The 25089-nt window shown below is 42.5% G+C and overlaps 1 protein-coding gene across 3 annotated transcripts in view; it reads left to right on the top strand.

Moving 5' to 3' along the window:
* The first annotated feature begins 3755 nt into the window (after window positions 1–3755).
* The window catches only part of ACSL1 (acyl-CoA synthetase long chain family member 1), a 59078-nt gene continuing 37744 nt past the window's right edge, over window positions 3756–25089 (top strand). The window contains exons 1-2 of one of the 3 annotated variants that reach the window (XM_075197004.1): window positions 3756–3875; window positions 13979–14194. In XM_075197004.1, the coding sequence (XP_075053105.1) occupies window positions 14000–14194 (195 nt within the window). In that variant the 5' untranslated portion in view covers window positions 3756–3875; window positions 13979–13999. Of the gene's footprint in view, window positions 3876–11018; window positions 11120–13978; window positions 14195–25089 lie in introns of those variants that run through there. The other 2 variants (XM_075196987.1, XM_075196996.1) reach the window with 2 other exon arrangements.

Here is a 25089-nt window from a genome sequence, read left to right on the forward strand (position 1 = left end):
ATGTTGTAAGTAGGACTCATTTACGGTGGCGCTGAGGACATTTGGGGCTATTGCATGGAAACAAGGATATAATAGCACATATGAATATGCCAGTAGACATGAATTCAGGTATATAGGTGGAACAAGACCACTGCTAGATGAGTCAATTACTTGTGTTTGCCCCCAATGCAAAATGTTGCCAGTCCTCTACTGACAACACTACATAATGAAAGCACAAAACTACAAATAATAAGTCCCCAAGTTAAAGTTCTGCTATTCCTACTCACCACTTCCTGAGGGAGCCCCAAATTAGGTGGGGTCTGGGATGTTTAACGCCCCCCTGCATATCTATAAATTAGCGCCCTTTAACATTAAACCCCCCCACACCAGCTATGTTAATAAATATGCCTTAATGTCTGCAGCAGAAGCTTTGGGTTAAAGAACACTGTTGGACTATTTACATAAATAAACCTTTGCATACAAAGTACAGTGGCACCACAGCACAAGTAAATTGGATCCATATTTCACAATAATATTGTTTCCGACAGTAAGTAAAGCTTGTGGACCAGTAAGGATACAGCTTTATCAGGTTGAAGATTCATCATTAAAGTGTCAGAATGGTGGTGAGTGTGTTTTTGTCTTTGAGACAGATTCCCAATAAAACAGAAAATAAACTGATAGGTTTGTAGCAGACGGAAAATTGCCATATTCCACCTTTCCTTAATATCAGAAGATATTGTCAAAGCATTACCTCACTTTAAAATGTATCAATAGACAGTAGGGGCTTTGCCAAGCTAAGTTTTAATATAAAATGAATGAAAATAAATCATTAATTAATGTAAAAAAAAAACAATAAAAAAAAATCATAATTTTTTACACAGTTCATGGAAGACGATAAGTGACATACTAAGGTAGTATCAGTGACCCCCTATTGCTGGGAAACCTTGGATCCTCTATAAAAAAATAAAAAACACAACCCAATTATTTTAATTTCTGGGAGTCACACTGTGCACTGAAAAAAATGCAATTTATTCACTTCTCTTCTGATTGGCTATGAGTTGCAGTTATACATTTATGTTCGATCTATCAAACAAACAAACAGGACACAAATGCAAACACAATTCAGGATATCACATTTGTGACATAACTGCCTCTGCTTTTAAGCACATAGATGCTGCTGTGGTGTGTATATGTGTTGGCTTTGTGCGTGGACTGTGGACAATTTAGCGCACACTTTTTGTGGTTAGTAAATTACTCTTACTGTGAAGATTGCCACTACACTAATGAGGAGGAACATGCTGGGGCTGGCATGTACACTATATTTTTATAAAATTTGCATCTGATTTTAAACATGATGTTCTAAATTATAAATTAAAAAAAAGCTTTATTACAAAAAACCCAATTCCCAAACATTCCACTTAAAACTATATACCTATATATTTTTTTCCCAAAACAATGAAAACATAGACGTCTATTTACTAAGGGGCACATTTATCAATATTCACATAAAGTGAAAAGTAGTTTTCAATCCTTATCGCAATGATAAGGATTGAACTATTTCTCACATTTATGTACAGCCCTGCACAGAAACAGCAGTTCCGAAAAACTGCTGTTTCAGTGATAAAAAAAATCATACTTACCCCCCTCTTCGGAAGCGCTGTCTCCGGGTCTTCTCTTCACTCTTCAATTGCACATGTCCAGTTCCATAAACTGGACATGCACACACAGATTCCCTCTCTGTCTCTGCAATGATAGTTGCAGAGAGAGCGCGCTGAGTGACAGGGAGGGATCATGTGATCCCTCCACACATGCGATGTACAACTCTGCTCTTCGGAGCAGAGCTGACAGCATTAGATTTCTTCAATTCCGATGATGTACGCCAGCCTCAGCTGGCGTACATTAACATGACAAGTTCCCCAAAAAAATGTTTTTTCGGGACTTGTTAGATTGCGGCCAGGAGCAGTCACCATTGTGTTGAATGGTGACTGCTCCCAAAAACGAAGAGGAATGCAAAGCAGCAGATATCCATGATATCTGCGGCGATGCACCCTTAATAAATTTGTGGAGGACACCTTAATGACCCGTTAAAAGCACTATCGTGCTTTATTAAATATGCCCCTAAGAGTCTGCAATGCATTCGCTTATTGCCGCGATATATCACTAAAATATTGCCAGGCGGCTGTGCAATACTCCGCTGCTTCTGCAATACTAGCCAGGAGTGGTAAGGGTTAACTTATGACTTTGCCGGGCCAATCTCAGGGGATCTAGGGGTAGCCAGTTCCTGCATGTGCATGGGAGCTTAAAGCCCAAATTTGATCCTTGTTACATAGGATTCCCTATGATTCTCATGGGGAAGCTATTGACGGCGAGACCCTACGAACCTTACCGCCGACGGTGACACCTTGTTATATAGAGCGAAGCCCTATCTCCAGCGGAAAGAAGTTTTATTATGACATACAATACATAGACCCCATTGCATGGAAAACAACATCAGTTTGTACTAGTTACATTTATAATATATATAAACTTGTTTACTTACAGCAATGGACCACTAAGTCCCATCTCACTGCACTCTCCCTGCAAATATATCTGAGAATGTGTTGTTTCAAGTTACCAGCATGTGCTCCAGAAACACAGGACCTACCATACTTAAATGGAGCTTAGAGTTGTGACATTAGGGCCTGATTCTTTACAAGCCGTATTTTGAGTAAAATCACTCTGCGCATGCCCAGAAACTGATTATACGCCAGTGACCGCAGTAACATCCAATTCATCTTTGAGTGCAAAGGACACTTATGGCAGCTTACGATTTAATGGGAGGAGCGTATGCCCATGGCAATGTACAGTAAGGGCGTGCCAAGCTCGAAGGCACACAGCGGCACTCGATTCAAGATTTGGGCATCTCAAGGGTACTTGTTTTTCTGCCGTATCGCTTGCACCAGCTACAGGTCTGTTGTAAGTGCCAAGTTTAAGGGTCACATATGCATTCTAGAACATGTGTGTGCATAAAAAAATGCATTTTATGTACAGTAGACATTAATAACATCCTGATAAATATATTTTATGGGGAAAATAGTGTAAAAAAAACTCCTTTATTAAAAATGTTTTTTCATTAATTACTATATTATTAAGTGACAATAATTTATTTTTCTTTACTGTGCATTCTCCTATGTATTGTGTCTGTCTCAATACGGCCAGGGCCTGGGGGGGGGGGGGGGGGGCAGTCCCATAATGGGCTACCTTGGGCTGGGTCGCTGTGCCAGATATTTTTTTCTTTAAAATATGCCGCTGAGCCGAGTTTTGTCCCTGGGCTAAAATTTGCCTGACCTCCCCTGAATACGGCAAACGGTGTATAAGCAAAGTGTATCTAGACCTGTACTCAATAAAATTCGTTTCTTTTGATCCGCCTGTAGTTGAATATGGACGTGCTTATGCGTGTTTTAAAAAAACGCACAATACGTTTGTTTTACATGCTTTAATAAATCAGACCCTAAATGTGGCCAAAATCTTCTAAAGAAGATCATCCTTCTGTTGACCACTTTACAGGCCAATATCATACATCCATTAGTAGCCCTTCCATTCACCACTTTCCACTGGAGAAACACACACTTATCCTCTCTGATAGTAACAACACGGGCATACATTGTATGTCATACAAGAGACTGGAGGGTTGGCCGGTGGGCGGGGCCAAGAGGAGAGGGGCGGTGTCATACGGAAAGGGGCTGGGATTATGTAAATCAGAGGATAGGAGTCTGGGGGAGGATGTAAATGCAGATGAGCAGAGTGCATGTTGGGCGGTGCATGGTGGCTGCAGACTACACGGCCCTGAGCTGTCCATATACATATAAATAGCACAGCCTGGCCCGGCATGCACATTGTCCCTAACGCTTGGTGAGGTGAGTTAAATATGATCAGTAGTTCGAGCCTCAGTAATAAGAGAAACGTTTCAGTGACAGTTTTATAAACGGAGATTGGTGAGCTGGCTTATTGCACTGTGCCTGCTGGACATCTAGCACTGGTTACACATGCCGGGGGGATCATGTTCATGTGTACACTATATAAGGTGTACATGTGGGCTTGGTGCGAGGCCTCATTCTCCTGTTTATTTGGCCATTTGCTATCATGGGTAAGGTCCGTGCAGCAACCAAGGGGTTAATGGAATGTTGCACATCCGTAAAATGTATAAGAAAAGTGCGAGAGTGGAATTGATCAGTAAGAAATGTGTACATGCAATGTGATCACTAATCCTACCTATAGCTGTTCCTCCAGGCTTTGTGGTCTGAATGACTTTTGTTTATAGGTCTGGTGATTTTGGAATGAATGACGCGTAATATTGTGGTCGTGTTACTCTTATCACACTGGTGTCCTCTCTGGGTGACTTTAATCCCTGCGGGCCTGGGTGTGTAGGACATTTTAGTAAGACTGTGAAACCAAATCAGTGATGATTGATTGCAAAGTTATTGTAAATCATTTTCTCAGTGTCTTAGTATATCTACCGTTTGAACCCATTTTTCTGTAATTGGGTTTATATGCCTTCCTCAAGGACACTGGTTACATTCTAACCAGGCTTTCGGTTTCAGTCTGTACATATAGTCACTCTTTGTGTTATGGTGGCTGATTTACCTAAAAATATTACTCCTTGTCCGCAGCATCTACAATTTTTTTAGAGCTTGGTTCAAAATATTGGTTGACCACAAATCTCTTTTATTAACAAATCATTGTGTTGCTGACCGATGTTTGCTACAGGTGTATGTAGAGCACTATGCGTGTTCTATTTACACACTTACTCCAGCATGCTGCACACGCTAGTATGGCAGTGCAGTCTGTGTACAGCAGCAGCGCCCCCTAGCTGGTTAATTTTAGAAATAATGGTGGTTAATGCTTGACATTAAAGTGCAGCTGTCAGTGACTGGTTATTTGTATAAACAGTATGTATGGACTTGAAGTTTGTAGTAAATATGGGTAATTTTAATAAAAAACATTTTTTATTTTTTTTACCTTAATAACACTCATTCAGTTGGCCACTCTAACCGTGAAAGTAACGTGGCCTGTGCACTATTACCAATACTACAGTAAATAGTGACTGTGTGCATTATTACCTTTGGCAAAAAAGCAGTGTTGAAATAATGCCTACTACTGCAGTAGTGTCGGTAATAGTGTGCGGGCTGCGTTACTTTTTAACGCAGCCAATTGAATTCCCTCCCCCCATAAAGTATTGCTACAGATTTATGGATGTTTGGTATACCTTCATCACTATATATTTGTATTGTGCCATACATGAAAGCAGTAAATATAATAACATGTGCATTGGTATAGAGTAGAATAATAAATGCATGGATGCAATTAACAGCACTAATCACATAGCATACAGAAACAATTCAGCTTCAGATATGACTGAGACAAACGAGAACAACAGAGTGGACAGACATGAGACATATGGTAGAGCACCTTGTCTGTGAGAGCTTACATTTTAGAGGGAGGGGGTAGTGAGAGACGATACAATCTGAAAGTTGTGTAGTGATATTGAGATATATATATATATATATATATATATATATATATATATATATATATATATATATATATATTTATTTATATTGCCTGTGAAAATTGGTTACCACAGACTGTTTATTTTACTGGATACTTTGACTTTCTTTTATTCTACATGCTTGCGTTCGAAGACCCTGTTGTTGGCTGGACTGTTATTATAATGATCTTTTCTTGCTCAGTTTCTTACTGCAGGCTTGTTAATATTTTACTTGCAGAGTCTACATGGTGTTCAGCTTACTCCTTGTGTCCATACTACAAGTACAGTCCCTGCGAGGGAAGGGTACTGTCCTTAACTAAACTGAATAGTGCCTGTTGTCTTAGCTCCTTAAGTTACATGAAGATATCTAGCAGGGTCGTTGCCCTCTACAGCCTGTTACAGAGGCGGAACTAGCGAGCTGTGGGTCCTGGTGCGGGAGGAGGGAGCCGGGGCCCCTGACCCTCTGCATCTGTCATGCAGCGGGCCCCATTATCTCCATGGGCCCTTGTGCAAGGCACCTATCGCACCAATGCTGGTTCCACCACTGAATGGTTAACATAGTTTAGTGACTGTACGTCAGTGCATAGAAATAACCTGTGATTACCAAGTTATATGATTGTATGATCATGTGACTTGTGTGAAGGAACACGTAGTGTGATAACTGCACTTTCAGCCTTTGTAATATATTATCATATATAAAGTCCTAGTAGATGGGACTTATCTATTTAGTACCTGTAGCTACCCAGGAGTTTATACCCCTGTCCTGCTGAATGCAAAGCTAAGATACTTTACCCTGTCTATAAGGATTTTTCTAACCTGTATATTGGCAGACACTTAGGGGGTATTTCAATTGTCCGCGGGTTCGAGAGCGGAAAAACTATTACCGTTAATACGGTAATCTCTCGCTGGATTTTAGCTCGCAGCTCCCTGAGCTGCGAGCTGAAATCCAGCGAGTAAATTACCGTATTACCGTTTTTTCCGCACAGGATTACCGTAATAACTAATCCTGCGCGGACCGCGGGATTTTCGGCAATCTCGCGGACAATTGAATATGCCCCATAAGATATGTTTTTGCTGAGCTCTGAATTTCCAAATGTTTTGCATAGCGCTACAGTGTTATGTTGATTAGTTATTTATCATCAATTTAGAAAAAGAAACATACAAAAAAAACAACAAAAAACCTAAACAGGCAGCCCTCAGAACCTTCACCTGCATCCTCCAGCTCCATCCTCTTTTATTGTCATATTTGTTTGCTATAGAGTGTACCACTTACTAAAGAGTCTGCTAACATGCTGTTACAGATAGGTGTCTCTTTATTTGATGGAATGTATTGTTTTAACGTCTTACTGAGATTAAAGGTAATGTGTGGGCCTTTTGAATCTACTGGTTAATGAAACCTAACCTGCATTGAACAGGGCAGATGGCATAATGATGCATGTATTTGACTGAAAATATAGAGAATTGCCTCCAAAATTAGTGTTGATGGTTAGCGTGTTGCAGAGTGGCGTAGGAAGGAATCTGGTATTCTAGTGCTTCCTAGAAGGATGGCACATTCCAATCCAATGAGAGGCAGTGATTCCGCTGTCACTTCCTGGAAGAGACCAGTTTGTGTTTTAAAAAAAATAGATCCATTTTTATTCCTTTATAAACGTGACATAATTCTTCTGCTTGCGATGTTCTATAGTGGCTCTCGCTAGTATACAGCTGGTGGGAACCCAATCAGGCCTTCACAGCGCAGAACCCTGTGTGACCAGCAGCGTGATGTTAGCTCTGCATTAATCCCCTTCTTTACCCTGCTGCCATCGTGGTTCAAGATCCAGTTTGGTAACTATTGGAGCTAGAACTCTCTTGCACTTCATGCTGACGGCCTGAGTTTTAAGGTGGCGGGAGATGGGACTGTCCAATGTTCCACCGTGGCCTGCTCTGCAAATCTCTCCAATTGTGTGGAGGTCTATCTTCATCAGGTACCACAATGAGGGGACCACCTCTAGTGGTATTTGTTTTTCTTTAAATTTAAATATAACTTAACATCTGTTGCATCTTATGTAATGTAGTAAATGCTTGTAGATTTGTTATATCTTAAAGACTTGAATGTGTTGTTTTTATCTCCCCCCTCCATACATTATCTTTGTGTAGACTGACAACATTCCTGAGGCCACATGTTCTGTCTGTTACTTCATACAGAAAGCAGAGCAGTTCAAACGTTGTTTATAGGTTTCTTCTTAATGTGCTATGAAAAAAAAAAAATCCTTTCCTTACAGCGTAGCCCTAACCTGTCCATCAATCTTCGAGGTTTTTTTTTTCTCTGTTCTTCTGCAGCAGTTCTTCTTAAATTACATGTTACATATATAAGGATATGTAGAAGCCGGTGACACAACTTGAAATAAAAAATACGGAAGTGCACTTTTTTTTTTTTTAGTGTTTACTTTATTATAGCTCAATAGTGTAATGTATAAAAAATAAGAGTTGCATTTCAGACTCCTTGCTTGACAGGGCCGCTAATTAATGAGTATATCTGAGACAACAAGCGATTATCTCCTGACTGTGTCCTCGGGAGAATGGTGAGGCTCTTACAGCTTAACAGGCTTTAGGAAGTCTTTAACCACCTGGCCAGTGTGGAGAAAAATCTCCTACGAGAAAACATAGTGTAGCTTATTTTTACTTTGCACTGACCAAGAAATTTTGAAAGGTGTTTTTTTTTTTTCTTTTTTTTTCTTTTTACAATGTCTCTATTTGTTAGAGAAAACATGTAATTTTATACCTGTGACTATTTCAAAGGGGCTTGAAAAGTTCCTGTACTTCAAAATACTTGGCTCACTAATGGTTTTGGAGGGCACTGAGTTCTCCTGCAGAAGTAGAAGCAGTGAAGACCCATCTTTGGAATCTATAACCTGTACACACACAGCAATGACTTCCATTAGACATTTGACACTTTCTCTAGTGGAGGTCAGACATTGCAATACCTGTTACTGGAATTTTCAGCCTAAATATTAGTAGATATCTTTGTGGGAGATATGGTGTCATATCTCCTACAGTATCAGCTCAGTGCCACAAAACAATGTTTACAAAAAAAAACCATAGCCATTTGATTTATCCATTTTATGTTGAACAATGAGTGGATGTTGAACTGACAGGGCCATGGGCAAACTGAGGCATGTGGCTTGTAGCTGCAGTAGGCTGTGACATAAGTTATGTTTTCTTGGCTACTTGAAAACAGTGTTTTAAGGATGAAACTTATGGCAGAGAGATGGTTGAGATACTCATCTATTTTTTTTTTTTATTTTTTTTTTTCCTATACCTATATTTACCAGCCCCTCACCTCAGGGCCGGTGCTAGGGTCCTTGGCACCCTAGGCACATTTTCAAAATTGGGCCGTGATGATGATGTCACGGCCCGACAGTCAGTGAGTGGAGGGGAGGAGACGGAGCAGAGAGGCGGCGGTGGTGATGATCAATAGTCCCTCCCCCCCTTGTGGATGTATCTGAAGCTGTGCGGCGGACGTGAAAGGTATGGTCAGCGGTCGCCGCACAGTTTTAAAGAAATTTTTAAGCTGTGGTGCCCTCCAGAGCTTGGCGCCCTAGGCAAGTGCCTAACCTTGCCTAATGGGAGTGCCGGGCCTGCCTCACCTTAATTTACAGCTCATGGAGAGCTCCTCTCATGGGACTTGGCAATCAGCAGTAGTTTGGTTCCTAGGTTTTAAGGTGGGCAGAGCTGAAAGTGACCACCACACATTGGAGTGTTTTGCATTTGTGGAAAGTGAGTGCCTCAGTTGGAAGATTCAGGAGGGTATCTGCTTTTAGGCAATTAAGAGGTTCCTTTAGAACCCAAACTAATAGTATCTGCCGCCACCCTTAGTTTGCAAACAGTACAACCGCTAAAAGCAAATAAGTGTATTCAGCATATATTTAGCAAGAATAACAAGTTGGAAAGTTGTACAAATAAATATGATCCAGATTTTTTTGTTTTCTGGGTCTCGTAGGATACCCCCTCTTCCCCACGCTTTAATGGCTTGTTTTTGGACTGTTCATTGTTCTTCAATGCAATGTAATTAAATTTGTCTTAAAATTGCATTTTGTCCTCTCCCCAAAGTATTTAAATGTGGTGTTTCACTTTGCATTGATAAAATGTGGACTTCCACAAGCGGCTGGCATGAAAACTGCTGAACCCTCTTGCTTATTTGCAGTCAACAAGTCTCTGCATTAAGTAGCTTTGATTCATGCACGTGTGTGTATTAATGTAGGAGGCCGAGGCAAATGACCTCTTTAGAACTGGTGAGTGGCTCACCAGATAGCTGGAACAAATGGCTTGTTTTATGGAGAGCTCACAATGTATTCTGTTGTTCTGTAGTCAGTGGGGTGAGTGCTGCTTGATCAGGAGATGGGAGTAGCATTAAATCACCCCTACGTTATAGGGACTTCAACTTCCTGTGACGGCAGTGTGGGATAATCTGTCAACATGGTACTGTTCTCCGACTTGTCAATGCAAATCCTCATTCTGTACTCCCATAATCAGTAGAAAACCCCCCACTTAATTTTATATCCTTATCTGGTCCTTACAACATTTCTAATGACATCTTCAGCACATTAAAGTACTTGGTTTCTGTGGTGCTATTTGCACATTTGCATTGACGATTTAGAATACCAACTTCTATCTTCTCCTTAATTTGTTGTGTATCCTGTTCTGTCTGAGACAGATTCCAGTATCTGGGACATATGACTGCAAAAATGTTTAAAGTTAACACTTGATATCTTTTCTCCTATTTTTGAAGGTCATAGTTGTCAACACTTTAACATCTAAAGACAATCTAGAGACACTTGCTGCTGACCTGGTACATAGTAAATACTCCTTCTCCAGGAGGGTGTTCATGTTGCCAACTTTAACCCTTCCAATCACTAATCGATAAAACCTAGGAATGCCCCTAGAATTTGTATGAATGGAAGTTGTACCGAGTTACAGAAAGACTGGTTACCTTGGTTCTAAACGACCTTCATGTGTGCAGCAAAGAGAAAGTACATGCTTGGAATGAGGAATGTAGTTATGTTCACTTTTTAACTAGTTGCATTCTAAACTAGTGTTCATATATTACATGAAATCCACATTGCTGTTTCCATGCAAGGAGATAAACCCCACTGTATCTATAGAATAACTAGAAATCATGACAGAGCTAAAAACTTTGACACTTAGAATTGATATATGAACCTCTTTTCTCCAATGTTTATCAAATGCTTGAAATCTTTTCACTACTTGAAGTGGTGTTTCTGCCGTGCACTGGAAGTCTCTTGTGGCAGTAAGGGGTTAATGTTCTGTTGCCAGTGGGAAGCATGGGTCAATGAATGAATGTCTGTCGCTGCCAGTCGTCTTCTTGTTCTTTTTTCGATAATCATGCCATTGCGTCAGATGCCACCCTCTGCACATGGGGTGACTTTCTCCAGATAAGACGGTCACTGGCTCCTTGCCCTCGTCTGTTACCTTTTGCCTACTAGGCATTAAGTGGCAGGTCCTCGCATGTGACTTCTGTCCTGTGAGTGGTTGCCTGCAGCAGTGACAGCAGCTGACAACTCCATGTCCCCTGCAGGAGTGTGTGCATGTTTGCATTGAAAGGAGCACACAAGGGTGAGTTCTGTACTGTGTGAAGAATACATTGTGGGGGGGGAAGGAGGGGTGTTCTGTTGCCATAAAGTATTAAGATGTTGTAGTAAGGTATCTGAAAATTTCTAATCAGTTTTCCTGAGGGAGTTTTTAAGGGATCGTGTGTGTTTAAACATATCTCTGCAGTGACATGAAGTGGTGCTTGGTAAACTATTGCAGCATTGGGTTTCCTAAAATAGATTTCATTGGGTCTAAAGCTTACAGAGGACGGTCACTGAAATAAAAACCCCCTGTGACGGACAACTGCAGCTAGCCTTGTGCTGTAACTTCTTTTAAAAATTGAATTAACTTTCTGCTGAAATGCCCTATGTGTAAAAGAAGGGAGTTGTGTATACTGTAGCCTATGGTCCATTGTGTGTGTACTTATATGTATAATGTTTAACATAGATCTGTCTTTAGCCGTTTATAAATAAGGTATTAGTGGTTCAAACCTACACCCTCATTTGGATTGTGTATTGTACTTTCAGTCACAGCAGTGTAGTGCACTTTTTAATGTATTTGGAAATTAGGATTAGGGTGTATAGAACAGCATGATATTTTGTAACATAATAATGTCACAGTATTATTTGATGTTATTTACTTGTTCTTCCTTTTTAATGCTAAACGCTAATTATGTGTCCTATTGGGTTGTCATAAAGTGGAATGCACCTAAAATAAACAAGTGCTACCTCGCTCATACATTTCTAAAGAGAAAACTATACTTGTCTTGTACTTATTAAATTCTGTCTTGCATTCACTGACATATGTTGCTAGAAAACAAGGCAGTTTTACTGATTTGAGTTATGCCAGACTTTTAATATTCTCTGTTTTTGTTCTGTCTGTTTTTTTGTTTTAAGGTGGTTTTTTTTTTTTAAATTGTACTTTTGAAAATTTTAACAACCAGAATAGTGTGGGGTTTTATTTTTGTTTTTTTATTTCTTTTATCAAATTTTCTTTGCCCTCAGCGTATGGTCAACAAAGGCTGAGAGACCGATGTATCAATATAAATTGTCCATTTGTCTTTCATAAGGCTGAATCAATAGTTAAACTGGGTACACACTACAGACTTTTCACCCGATGGTGCCAATCACATGATTAACGACTGTTCGGTCTGGTACCGCATTAGTCTCCAACGATCATTTTTATCACATCAAAGAGCTTCGCATCATTTGACTTTATAACCGGACTAAAAATCGATACAAATAATGGAACGAAGTCGGGCAAATTCTGCAGTGTGTATGTACTCGCATCCAGCCGTGTAGACAGATCTCCATAGAGTTTACAGATATCTTTTCAGCTGATGGTTATGACAGATGAAGAGCACAGATCTGAAGGTAAATCGTGTAAGTGTCTACAAATGAATCGGCTGCTGATCGGGACTTTGTCGTTGGTAAAATTGTTACAGATATCTCATTTGGGAGAAATTTTCTGTAATGTGTACCCAGCTTTAGTAGAAATGTTCAATTTTTTTTTTTTAGCTTTACTATAAAACTACAATTCCTGCATGGTCATACCATGCTGCCTGTTTTCCTAAGCTGGGTACACAATGATGCAATTATTGTGCAGATCACACTATAAACGACACTTTGGTCAGATACTGTATTCGTTTTTACAATTCATGTTTTATCATACCAAAGCACGTAGCTTTTCATTTGGGTTTTATAAAGTTCCTAAACATCACGATTAACGATGTCGGGCAAATTTTTCTAGTGATTACACACTTGCGACCAGCAATGTAGGCAGATACCTGTAGTGTGTAGAGTAATGATCTTGCGGTTATGAGAGATGACAGTCGCGGATCTGAAGGTGAATCGTGTAGTTGTGTACACAAATCTGCATGCTGATCGGGAGTTTGTCGTTTGTAAAACCATTACAGAAATACATCTGAAGTATCTTTCTATAGTGTGTACCCAGCTTTACTCTTTTGGTGGTGTTGTGGGCATGAGTCTTAGGGATCCAGTCTTGGTCATTACACTGGTCCCACACCCGTGGGGGTGTAGAGGAGATACCGTACTGGATGGGAGACTTGGGGGTATATTTGCTAAACTGCGGATTTCAAAAACTGGAGATGTTGCCTATAGCAACCAATCAGATTCTAGTTATTTAGTACATGCTACAAAATGACAGCTAGAATCTGGTTGGTTGCTATAGGCAACATCTCCACCTTTTTCCAACCCGCAGCTTAGTAAATATACCCATTGATGTGTTTTGTGGTCCTTTCCATAGAGGCACCAGGTTGGGACTGGCTTTTACTATGGCAGGGGGGTACTCTGCTCTTGGTCTCTCTCATAGGCTGTTTGGTGCTGGGGCTGGTTAAAGACTTAGGATTCAGGGTGCACATTTCCCCCATAAATTATTGTACATTTAAACAGTGAGGGCCTTGTGAAGCCAGGACTGGTTCTGACTTATTTTGGGGGTGGGAGATGACTGGTCTCCATAAGAAATAATAGTTAAGCAACCGTAATCCAGTCTCTGTAATGGGGGCAGGGTTACCTGATTAATCAGTGGGTTTATTTGATGTATTTTTGATGAATCGGATCAATTTGCTCACAAATAATCATTGCAATTCGGTCAAATGTCAGAGTCCACTGAACCAATTCACCCAGCTCTGCTGCCTAATGCTATGACAAATAAATGATTATCTATTTATAATCTGCTTAAATGTTATGGCACAATAAGAGTTCTTTTGTCTAACATACACAGACAAAAATGATGAAACCTAAAATTCCTATTGTGGAATTACTTGTCACTATTTCTATCACCTGTAGTTGTATCAGTTATCCTGGACTTGTATAGTGTTTGTTTTTAATGCTTTTCCCCCTCCCATCTGTGCTCCACCCCCAGGTTTAGAGAGCACCAGTAACAATGCAAGCACACGAGATATTCCGGAACCTCAGGATCCCTGAGCTGGGAGATGTTCGTCAGTATGTTCGCACTCTTCCCACCAACACCTTGATGGGCTTTGGTGCCTTTGCTGCTCTTACAACTTACTGGTACGCCACAAGACCTAAAGCTCTGAAACCTCCGTGTGACCTGGCCATGCAGTCTGTGGAAGTGAAGGTAACTTGTCTTTGTGACACCATTACTACCTGTGGGCATGAAACTCTTTCCATTGTTACAGCTCTGTGAGAGCTGGTTTAGAAATGACCTGTCCTAGCTGCAGTCTCTGTCTTCAGTGTCATTGCTTTTCATAGCAAATTCTGCAGGATTTAAATACACTTCTACTTAATCACAGATGGTTACACTTGTGTTTTCAGTGATTTTCTAACTTTGTTTCCTGCACGGATTTCGTAACCTGACACTGAGAATCGGTGTGAAAGTGACTGTTTATATTACCATTCTGAGCCAGTTTATACATTAGAAAGTTTTAAAGTATAATCAAATAGGACTATAGCATTTTAAAGTAGACCATGTAGTTTCTTTGTGTAATTTACCTGGAATTATATCAAACGGCATAGCTGACACTGACACTTAACCCTATGTTTGCAAGGCAAACTCTACTCCAGTGCAATACGATGTTGTACAGCTGATGTAGGTGTGCTGTAGGCATGCATTAATTTGAACAGGAGATTTATTAGTTGGGAGACTTGTACACCCGGCCTCCAATGGATTAGCTTCTTGTTTGCTGTCTGTATGGTTTCATCTGTGGACATTGGGTTCGTTTAGCAACCGGTAGAAATTGACAAAGTCACGTCTCCACTTGCGTTTTCAATGACCCTACTTTTGTGGTATTTGTATCTAAAAAATGGTTGCTGGGAATGTTGTTCAGTCAGAACGCTCCAAATTAGCTGGTTGATGGGGGGTGGGGGGTCGTATCTACTTATTTAATAAACTGCACTCTTACCCCCCTGCAAGATTTTTAACTGTTCACCTGTCTCATGTACACATGATGTTGCGACTCTTATCTGTAACAGCATCAAGAAAATTACTCTGCTTCCCCTTTAATGTCATTTTATGTATTTCCTAAAACATGGCTTTCTTTTGTTTTGAATTAGCCACAAGTTTGGTGACTTCGGACCTGGCTTCTTAATTTTTTTTTTTTTTTTTACATGTTCCACTATTGAACATAGGTCGGGAATTGCTTTGAAGGCTGCTGAATAGATAGCTGATAAACTCCCAATAGATAAAGTGTCTTATTAAGCACTGATGCTACATATTTTACATATATGGCATCAATCACTTTTAGAACATTTACAGGGCTGTTCACAAATGCAAGAGACAGATCCTAGTTACCTAGAAAACAAATTGGCTTTTATGCTACGTGTTTCATGGTGGCTTCCTCGGGTTTGGGGTCACTGGTAAATATGGGAACAGGCAGATGCAAAGCTCACGAGTTTTCTGGCTTGGGGCTAGATTTGCTAAGCTGCGGGTTTGAAAAAGTGGGTATGTTGCTTATAGCAACCAATTAGATTCTAGCTGTCATTTTGTAGAAGGTACTAAATAAATGAAAGCTAGAATCTGATTGGTTGCTATAGGCAACATCCCTACTTTTTCAAACCCGCAGCTTAGTAAATCTAGCCCTAATCGTCACGTCTCTTGTGGTGGTGAGCAGCCCTGTGAATGTTCCACATGCTATTTATTTTTGCATCATTTGTAATTGCATATTTTGATATCCAAGTGTAATAACATCACTTGAGCTACTGGGAGTTTTTGGTCTCCCCTGTTCAGAACCCTCCACTTTGATTGGTGGCTGTGTACTACTGGGACTACAACCAAATCAGAGTATAGTCTTAGCTGACCTGGCTTGAGGAGCTGCGGGCTTCAAGATATTTTATATCGCCCACATGAAGTTGACTATCTGGACCACAATACCGGCTGTTCTGTAATGATTTAGAGCGCTGGTGGTCCGTTTCACCTGTTTAAATTGTTATATTATCGTACTTAGGGTGGTCAAATACAAAAAAATAAGCCCCGGAGGAGTGGGCTGGAGACATCATCTCGGACATGCTTCCTGAACGCACAGTGCAAATGCACCTTTTTTAAAGCACCAGTTTATTGTAATTTATTTATTACCATTTATTTATATAGCGCCACTAATTCCGCATACTATGTGTTTTTATTCTTGTGCTATATTCTACTGTAAAACATTGCGAACAAGGACTGTCTGACTACATCACTACAAATATGCTGGTATAATATAAATGCAGGCTGATGGTAATATAGGAGAGTCCGAATGTTCCTTGTGACACTGTGGAATTTTTCCAGTTGCCATGCTTGTCCGAGCATAGCATCTTTATGCCTCTGATCATTGCAGGGTTACTAGCAGTCAGCCAGCAGTAGCATAAGAGGGGTGTAAGACTCTTTTTAGGCCAACAAAGATGTAACTAGGAGCTTTTGTAACTTAAGATTTCATAGGCGTAGTATTGCTTAAATAAGTTATGAATCTGTCTACTATTGCAAAATGTTTTTGTTTTCTCCACTAGGCATAGTAAGATCCTGGTTAGGTGTTTCTATTGGCAGTGTATTATGGGAGGATATATTTTACTAAAGCTGCTCTACATGGGAAATCACCTAACTATGGTGTAATAAATTCTTACTGGGAGTTAATACAAACAGTGACTGGCCTGAGGCTCTTCTGTCATCTGTACAAACCTACAAGATTAGTGATTGAACTTTACAGTGTAAATGACCCTTTTTTTTATACCTTGATTAGAAAATGGTGTACATTACCTGCAAATCCTATTAGGAGAATTTAGATGTTGTACTCTGAACTTAATGCTTTTAATCTCTTTAGCTCAAGAAGGGTAGAATTTAGCTGGATTTACATTTCTACCATTTGCCAAAGTACAAAGTTTGTTGTGCCCTGGTTGATAACAGACTAATGTGATGACAACGGACTCCCATTGTATATCCTTACAAATTCCTTGTCTTGTGAATCATTCACTACTTGTATGTATCCATAGTTTATTCTTTACTTAAGTGTGCAATTATAATTAACAGGCGCACAGTAATATCTTTACTGGTCTTTTAAGACCTTTCTGGTTCACTATTTATTTTTAATTCATTGTCCCAATGTTCATTGTGGAACCGTGCATTTAAAGCTGTCTGTACAAGCGACGCCTAATCTGCTCAGTAGACCTCGGCCAGCTAGGCCATCTCCCCCACTTTGTCTCTGCAGTGTGCTGATACAGTGACAAGTGACAGTCCTAGCATGGTAACTACTGGTGCCGAGACCTGCATGTGTCATTGGATCACTGTCTGGTGTGATGGGGGGTTCATCCTGCTGCAGGTTAGGCCTCCCTTTTATGGAGGTTTTATTTCATTAGGGCCCCACGGTGCATTGGAATTGAACCTTACCAAAAACTTAATGAAGAGGACGTGCGTCTTATTAAAAAAAAAATATACATTTTTGATCCTAGTCCCTCCTCTGTATCCTCTGCTGGGCTCCAGGTTTGTCTGCCCCTGCTCACATCAGTGTAATTTTTCATGTATGCTATTTTATATATAACATGCATTCTCTGCTCGATATCTGACGTCTATTGGCGTCTTTGCAACTGCACACGTTCTTCCATTTACTCCTGCAACTTGCATATTTGTTTCACATTTTCTGTATATGTACTTTGCTGTTTGTACTGCATGAACATATGACAACCTGTACTCAGATTGGGAAGTTAATTTGTATTATGACAGTGTGGTTTTGTTTTTGTTTTGTTTTTTCAAGTCATTTTTGAGTTATAAACAAACAAAAAAAATACAAAAAAAGAAAGTGTTGTATTTTATGTACACCAATCCGCCATAACATTTAAAACACTGACAAGTGAAGGGAATAACATTGATTATCTTGTTACAATGGCACCTGTCTAGGGGTGGGATATATTGGGCTGCAAGTGAACAGTCAGTTCTTAAGTTGATGCATTGGCAGCAGGAAAAATCGGCAAACGTAAGGATCTGAGCAATTTCGACAAGGACCAAATTGTGATGCTTAGACGACTGGGTCAGAGCTTCTCCAAAACGATGGTCTTGTGGGGTGTTCCCAGTATGTAGTGGTTAGTACCTACCAAAAGTGGGCTAAGGAAGGGCAACCGGTGAACTGGTGACTGTGTCATGGGCGCCCAAGGCTTATTGATGTGCATGGGTAGCGAAGAATCACCTGTCTGGTCTAATCCCACAAAAGAACTGTAACACAAATTGCTGCAAAAATTAATTCTGGCTATGGTAGGTGTCAAAACACACAGTGCATTGTAGCTTCCTGCAAGTGGGGCTGTGTATCCACAGAGCAGTCAGTGCCCATGCTGACCCCTGTCAACTGCCAAAATCGCCTACAGCGGTGGTTCCCAAACTGCGCCGCTGCATGGTCACAAGGGTGCCACGAGCCTGCAGTGATTGGGATGTGCGAGGTGGGGGTGCGCCATGCGCTCCCCTCTGTCTGCCACCCTCCCCCTGTTTGCTCGCCGTCCGGAGGAAAAAAAAACAACAAACGCCTCCCTGCTCTGTTGCACTGCAGTGAACAGTGCAGCGAGGAGCAACAACGGAAGGAGACGGAACAGAAGAAAGAAGGGCAAGTAAATGGTAAGAAAATAAACGGAGGTGGAAAGAGGCAGAGCAAAACAAGGAGAACTGATTATCCTTGGGGCAGAGAGGTCCACAGATAAAGGGGCACATGGTGAAAGTTTAAAGGGGTGAAGGGGGGCACACAGTGTGAGGATGAAGGGACTGAATGATTTTTGTACATGCTGTTGTTTTATTTTGTTTGATCTTATTCCTTTTAATATCAGCTGTAAATTATTCTTTGACATAAATAGAATTGAAAAAAATACATAAAAAAATGATTTTCCTTTCCCTACTCCATGGCAGCACTTACAATGGGTTAATCGCTGATCAGCTAGTGTAGACAGGAAGAAATTTGTCCTACCTGGCCCCTTTATAAGGCAGCTCCTCCTCTTCCTCAGTGTCTTTTCTTCCTGTCTCAGCAGTGTTAGGACAGGATAGTGTAGTGAGTGTTTGTTGTTTTTGTTTGTTATGTTATTCGAGAGGGCTTACCTGAGGTTATGTCTTTTTCCTCTGGGCTGGCTGCAGGGCAGTTTTAGCTGGGCACGGGTATTCTCTTTGAAGCTTATGAGACTCCCGGGGTCCTGCACATAGAAGCGCCCTGAGGACAAGGCGCATGGAGGACAGTGTGCACACGCTATACATTGCCAGCAGCACTGATTCTCTGGCAGACTCGCCTTTGGAAAGAATCAGGTGATAAGTATGCTAAGACGCACTATGATGATGTCGAGAGCAGGCACTATGTTAGCAGCTGCAGGCCATTATCAATGAGGTCCAGTCTTTGCTTGGTTTTGGAAGCTGCAGGATTTGACTTAGAAAAGAAATTAAGTAACCTATCCTTAGGAATAAAAAGGACCCCTTACTATGTGTTTACAGTACCTCTGTGGAGTTTCTGCAGGGAAAAAGGAAATGTAAAATGAACAATCGTGTGCGTGTGTGTGCAGCCTGTGATGGCAGATTGCCGGAGGATTGTACTGACCCATTATGTGTATCATGCATCCCGGAAACTGTAGAGGAGCCTGCTCTCCTCCCGCCCCCCCCCCCCCCCCCAAGCAATGCAGGAGCTTTCAGGCCCCAGAACAGAGAGCTGCAAGGGCCAGGGTCCCTACAATGGAAGATATGGAGGAAATAAGGCCAGGGCCGTCCTCCAAAACATTCAGCTCTACTCAGGAATGGGATTCGGACTCCGATAGGGAGATTGAGGTGAAAGAGGAGTCCAGAATGTTTAATTTGGATACTGTAAATATTATACTGAAGCATTTTAAAGAGCCAGCGGTACCAATCAAACCGCAGGATGCATTGTTTGCAGAGCACCGAGTGAAATCTAGAGTGTTTCATATGCATAAAGTAGTTAAAGATTTGATAACTAGAATGTCAGGCTCTAGACAAAAGTAATCCTAATATGGGGAGGCTAAATCGCATGTACCCTTTTCAGGATGAAGATGCTGAAATGGTGTTCAGTGCCTAAAGTGGATTCAGCTATAGCTGGCCTATCCTCAAGGACCACTCTCCCATGGGATATGGGGGTCCATTGAAATATGCTATGGATAGGAAAATGGAAACTTCCTTCAGGAAATTATCTCCTCATGCATAAACCCTAAAATCTGGGGTAGCCATGGCTTCGGTAGCTAGAGCCCTGAAACTATGGGCCAATACTCTATATACGGATATTGAGGATGAGATAAATAGATTGTATCTTCTCGTATCCCTAGAGATTATGCAAAAAAATTATTGATTTCTTGTGTGAAGCTGCATTGGTGTCACACACCGGACTCCCGCTGCCTCCCCGGGAGCCGGCGGGTGTACCCGCTAACTACAGAGGCCATCCCCACCAAGATCCGCTATTTCTTTCACTTACCTGGTCCACGCTGCTGCAGCTCTCCAGCGCTGTCTCTCCCCTTCTTCCGTTCAGCGCTCAGTGGTTCTGCGCATGCGCAGAACCGTCTAACTGCTTTATGCGTTCTCACTGCCCTCTATTGGTTGTTCAATTGGAACTGCACTATATCTACTTCCTCTGACCAGAACTCAATGCTGGTTCTTTCAGTCAATCCCTGACTTTAAGATTGGAAACAGCTCCTGTGTCGTTGCTATTCCCTCAAGCTTCCAAGCTACGTCTCTCCGGGGAACTCACCTCCTGGTGACTACGCTGCTAGCATTCCGGTAAAGCACTTCCAAGTGGCGACATTACCTTTTCCTGCTAACCAGCTCCCTAGTGACTACTTCGCTGAACATCTCAAGTTACATTTCCTCTCTCAAGTGACTACGCTGCCAAACCTCCCGCCTAAACACCGCTATCAAGTGACAGCGCTACTTCTACCTGATTCTACGCTCCGTCTGCTGTGTTCGCTGAGAACTACGCCAGGGGACCGCGACCTGCAAGTGGAAGCCGCAAAAGCCCATATTCCCTTGCGGGAATCCCTGGTGAACACCTTTCACTTGTTAGACTCCGCGCCCCTCGCTGAAGTAACGTCAATCTCGGCTGAACTATCAGGATCCAGTTGAAGTCCCTCTGGTATCGTGACACTAAGAACCAGCCATGTCAGATCCTGATAGAGAACCTTCCGCCAAGGACATGCTTCAACACCTGGTTGGAAGAGTGGAGCGTCAGGATGCAGTTCAGATGCAACTTCTGCAAGGTTTGCAAACTCTGGCATCCCGTTTAGACGCCTTACAGGAGGCCCCGCCTCAGCCGGCTGCTCAACCACAAGCAGTCGAAGTCCCTGCTGCAGCCGCTTCCTCTCTGCGTTTGCCTACACCCTCCAAATTTGATGGTGATCCCACCTCTTGCCGAGGCTTTTTAAATCAGTGCTCCATTCAATTTGAGTTATTACCTCAGAATTTTCCTACTCCCAGGTCAAAAGTCGCTTATATGGTCTCCCTCCTATCCGGGAAAGCCCTGGCATGGGCCTCGCCTCTTTGGGAACGTAATGACAATCTTCTCAATGATGTTTCCGCCTTCACTTCGGCATTCAGGAGGATTTTTGATGAGCCGGGACGAGTGACGTCCGCCGCTACCAGCATCCTAAGACTACGTCAAAACTCCCGTTCTGTGGCTCAATACGTCATTGAGTTTCAGACCCTAGCTTCCGAGCTCCAGTGGAACGATGAGGCTCTTGTTGCTGCCTTCTGGCAGGGGCTGTCAGATAAAATCAAGGATGCCCTCTCTTCTCAAGAATTGCCACCCACCTTAGATGCCCTAATTTCTCTCTGCAACCGGGTAGATCTTCGGCTTCGGGAAAGATCGTCCGAAAAAGACCTTCCTAGACGGTCTACCTTTCGTCTAGCTCCTCGTTTTCAACCACCTACATCTACGGATGAGCCTATGCAACTGGGGCGCTCTCGTTTATCTCCGGATGAAAGAGAGAGAAGAATGAAGAATAAACTATGCCTATATTGTGGAGATCCTGGTCACCTCCTGGCTTCATGTACCCGGCGTTCGGGAAACGACAAACCCTAGCCTGCACTGGAGAGGTCAGTCTAGGGACTCTTACTTCCTCTCCAACTTCTTTTCCAGATCTAACGTGCTCTTTCCCTGTCACCTTACATTTGCTTTCAGGGCCCCAATCGTCCAAGGCCTTGTTGGATTCTGGAGCAGCCGGGAACTTTATGTCACAATCTCTGGTTACTAGGCTAGCGCTGCCCACTGTTCCGCTGAAAAAGCCCTTGGCTACTACGGGCATTGACGGTTCCCGTCTCCCTAATGGTAGTATCCTTAAACAAACAAAACCCATCTCCATGCAAGTTGGGGCTCTCCACTGGGAAAAGATTTCCTTTCTCGTTCTCCCACTAACCATCAGCCCAATCATCCTGGGTCTACCATGGCTTCATCTACATTCACCCCATCTGGATTGGCCTTCATCACAAATCATTGCGTGGGGTCCTGCCTGCCCTCGCCAATGCCTAACACCAGTCAAACCTCTCGGCTTCACACAGATTCCTTCAGAACCCACCACAGTTATGTTACCGCACCAGTATTCGTCCTTCTCGGATGTCTTCTCTAAAGCCTCCTCTGAACGTCTACCACCCCATCGAGCTTGGGATTGCTCCATCGAGCTCATTCCGGGGAAAACTCCTCCACGAGGTCGAGTCTATCCGCTCTCACTGCCCGAGACAGAGGCTACTACCCTCTACATCAAGGAAAATCTGCAACGTGGGTTCATCAGACCTTCCTCCTCGCCCGCCGGGGCCGGGTTTTTCTTTGTGAAAAAAAAAGATGGAGCTCTCCGTCCGTGTATCGACTACCGAGGCCTGAACTCCATCACTATTAAAAACCGCTACCCCATTCCATTAATCACCGAACTCTTCGATCGCATTAAAGGTGCGAGAATCTTCACTAAACTCGATCTACGCGGAGCTTACAACCTGATCCGGATTCGCTCTGGGGATGAGTGGAAAACGGCTTTTAATACACGGGACGGCCACTATGAATATCTAGTGATGCCGTTTGGCTTATGTAACGCCCCAGCCGTTTTCCAGGGGTTTGTGAATGAAATCTTTCGCGATCTGCTATATTCCAATGTCGTAGTATATCTGGATGACATCTTAATCTTCTCCAAAGACCTTCCCAATCATCGTTTACATGTGGCTGAAGTTCTTTCCAGATTACGTACCAACCATTTGTTCTGCAAATTGGAGAAATGCATATTTGAGGTCCCTAAGTTGCCTTTCCTGGGCTATTTGGTTTCTGGCTCCGGTCTACAAATGGACCCGGGGAAAGTTCATGCTATAATCAACTGGCCCCAACCAACTACACTCAAATCCATTCAGCGTTTTTTGGGCTTCTCCAATTATTACAGGCGCTTTATTGCTGGTTACTCATCTGTGGTGGCACCTCTGACAGCTCTCACCCGAAAAGGGGCAAACCCGCAAAATTGGACCGCAGAAGCTTTGGAAGCGTTCCAATTTCTCAAAAGAGCCTTTTCATCGGCACCTATCCTCCAGCAACCCGATGTCTCTCTTCCTTTTTTCCTAGAGGTGGATGCATCTTCCACCGGTGTAGGAGCAGTTCTTTCACAAAAAAATATCCAAGGCAAGTTCCATCCCTGCGCTTTCTTCTCCCGCAAGTTTCTGCCAGCAGAGAGTAACTACGCCATTGGGGATAAAGAACTCCTGGCCATGAAGTTGGCCCTAACTGAGTGGCGTTATCTGCTAGAGGGGGCTCGTCACCCGGTTACGATCTTCACGGATCATAAGAATCTACTCTATCTCCAGTCAGCCCAATGCCTGAATCCACGTCAAGCCCGCTGGTCCCTCTTTTTTACCCGCTTTGATCTGCGGGTCACCTTCAAACCCGGTATCAAGAATAAAAAAGCGGATGCATTATCCCGGGCTTTCCCAGAAAATGTGGAATCAGACACCTTGCTGGAACGTCCCATCCTGGACTCCAAATGCATTAAATTATTCTCAACTTCCTCAAACCCCATTCCCCCCCAGGGGAAAACATTTGTTCCTCCTCATCTGCGGAAGAGCCTTCTTCGCTGGTGTCATTCTTCACGTTTTTCAGGTCATCTTGGCTCTCGTAAAACATCCGAACTACTATCTCGACAGTACTGGTGGCCCAAATTCCACTCCGAAGTTAAAGAGTTCGTGGCTGCCTGCCCTATCTGTGCCCAAAACAAAATTCCTCGCCAGGTTCCACAAGGGTTACTTCAACCTCTTCCACTACCTACCAAGCCATGGACCCATCTTAGCATGGACTTCATCACTGACCTACCTCCAGCTAATAAATTTAATACCATCTGGGTTATTGTGGACCGTTTCTCGAAAATGGCACACTTCGTTCCACTCATCGGCCTTCCATCCTCAGCATGCCTAGCTCAACATTTCATTAAGGAAATCTTCCGACTACATGGCTGCCCCGCTGAAATTGTCTCGGATCGTGGGGTACAATTTGTCTCAAAATTCTGGAGATCCCTTTGTCATCTTCTGGGTATCCGTCTGAAATTCTCCTCCGCATATCATCCCCAGACCAACGGCCAGACAGAAAGGGTCAATCAGGATCTGGAGACGTTTCTCAGGATATTTTCTTCAGCCAACCAGAGTAATTGGGTGGATTTGCTACCCTGGGCAGAGTTCGTGCATAACAATTCCTTTCACGAATCCACTTCAACCACTCCGTTCTCCGTGGTATTTGGAGGCCATCCGCATATGCCTGAGTTTTCAGCCCTCCCTCCCACCCAAGTTCCAGCAGTTAACACTCTTCGACAGGACTTTCTATCCATCTGGTCTCGAGTTCGAAAGGCCCTTCAGAAATCCTCTACTCGCTACAAGCTGGCAGCAGATAAAAAACGCAGAGCTATTCCTCTTTTGAAGGTTGGCGACAAGGTGTGGTTATCTACAAAGAACATCCGTCTTAAAGTGCCCTGCATGAAACTTGCTCCTCGCTACATTGGTCCTTACAGGATCATTCAAGTAATCAGTCCCATGTGTTTTAAGCTACGGCTACCACCCACTCTACGTATTGCCAA

Source organism: Mixophyes fleayi, chromosome 1, assembly GCF_038048845.1.
Source record: "Mixophyes fleayi isolate aMixFle1 chromosome 1, aMixFle1.hap1, whole genome shotgun sequence".
NCBI lineage: Eukaryota > Metazoa > Chordata > Amphibia > Anura > Limnodynastidae > Mixophyes > Mixophyes fleayi.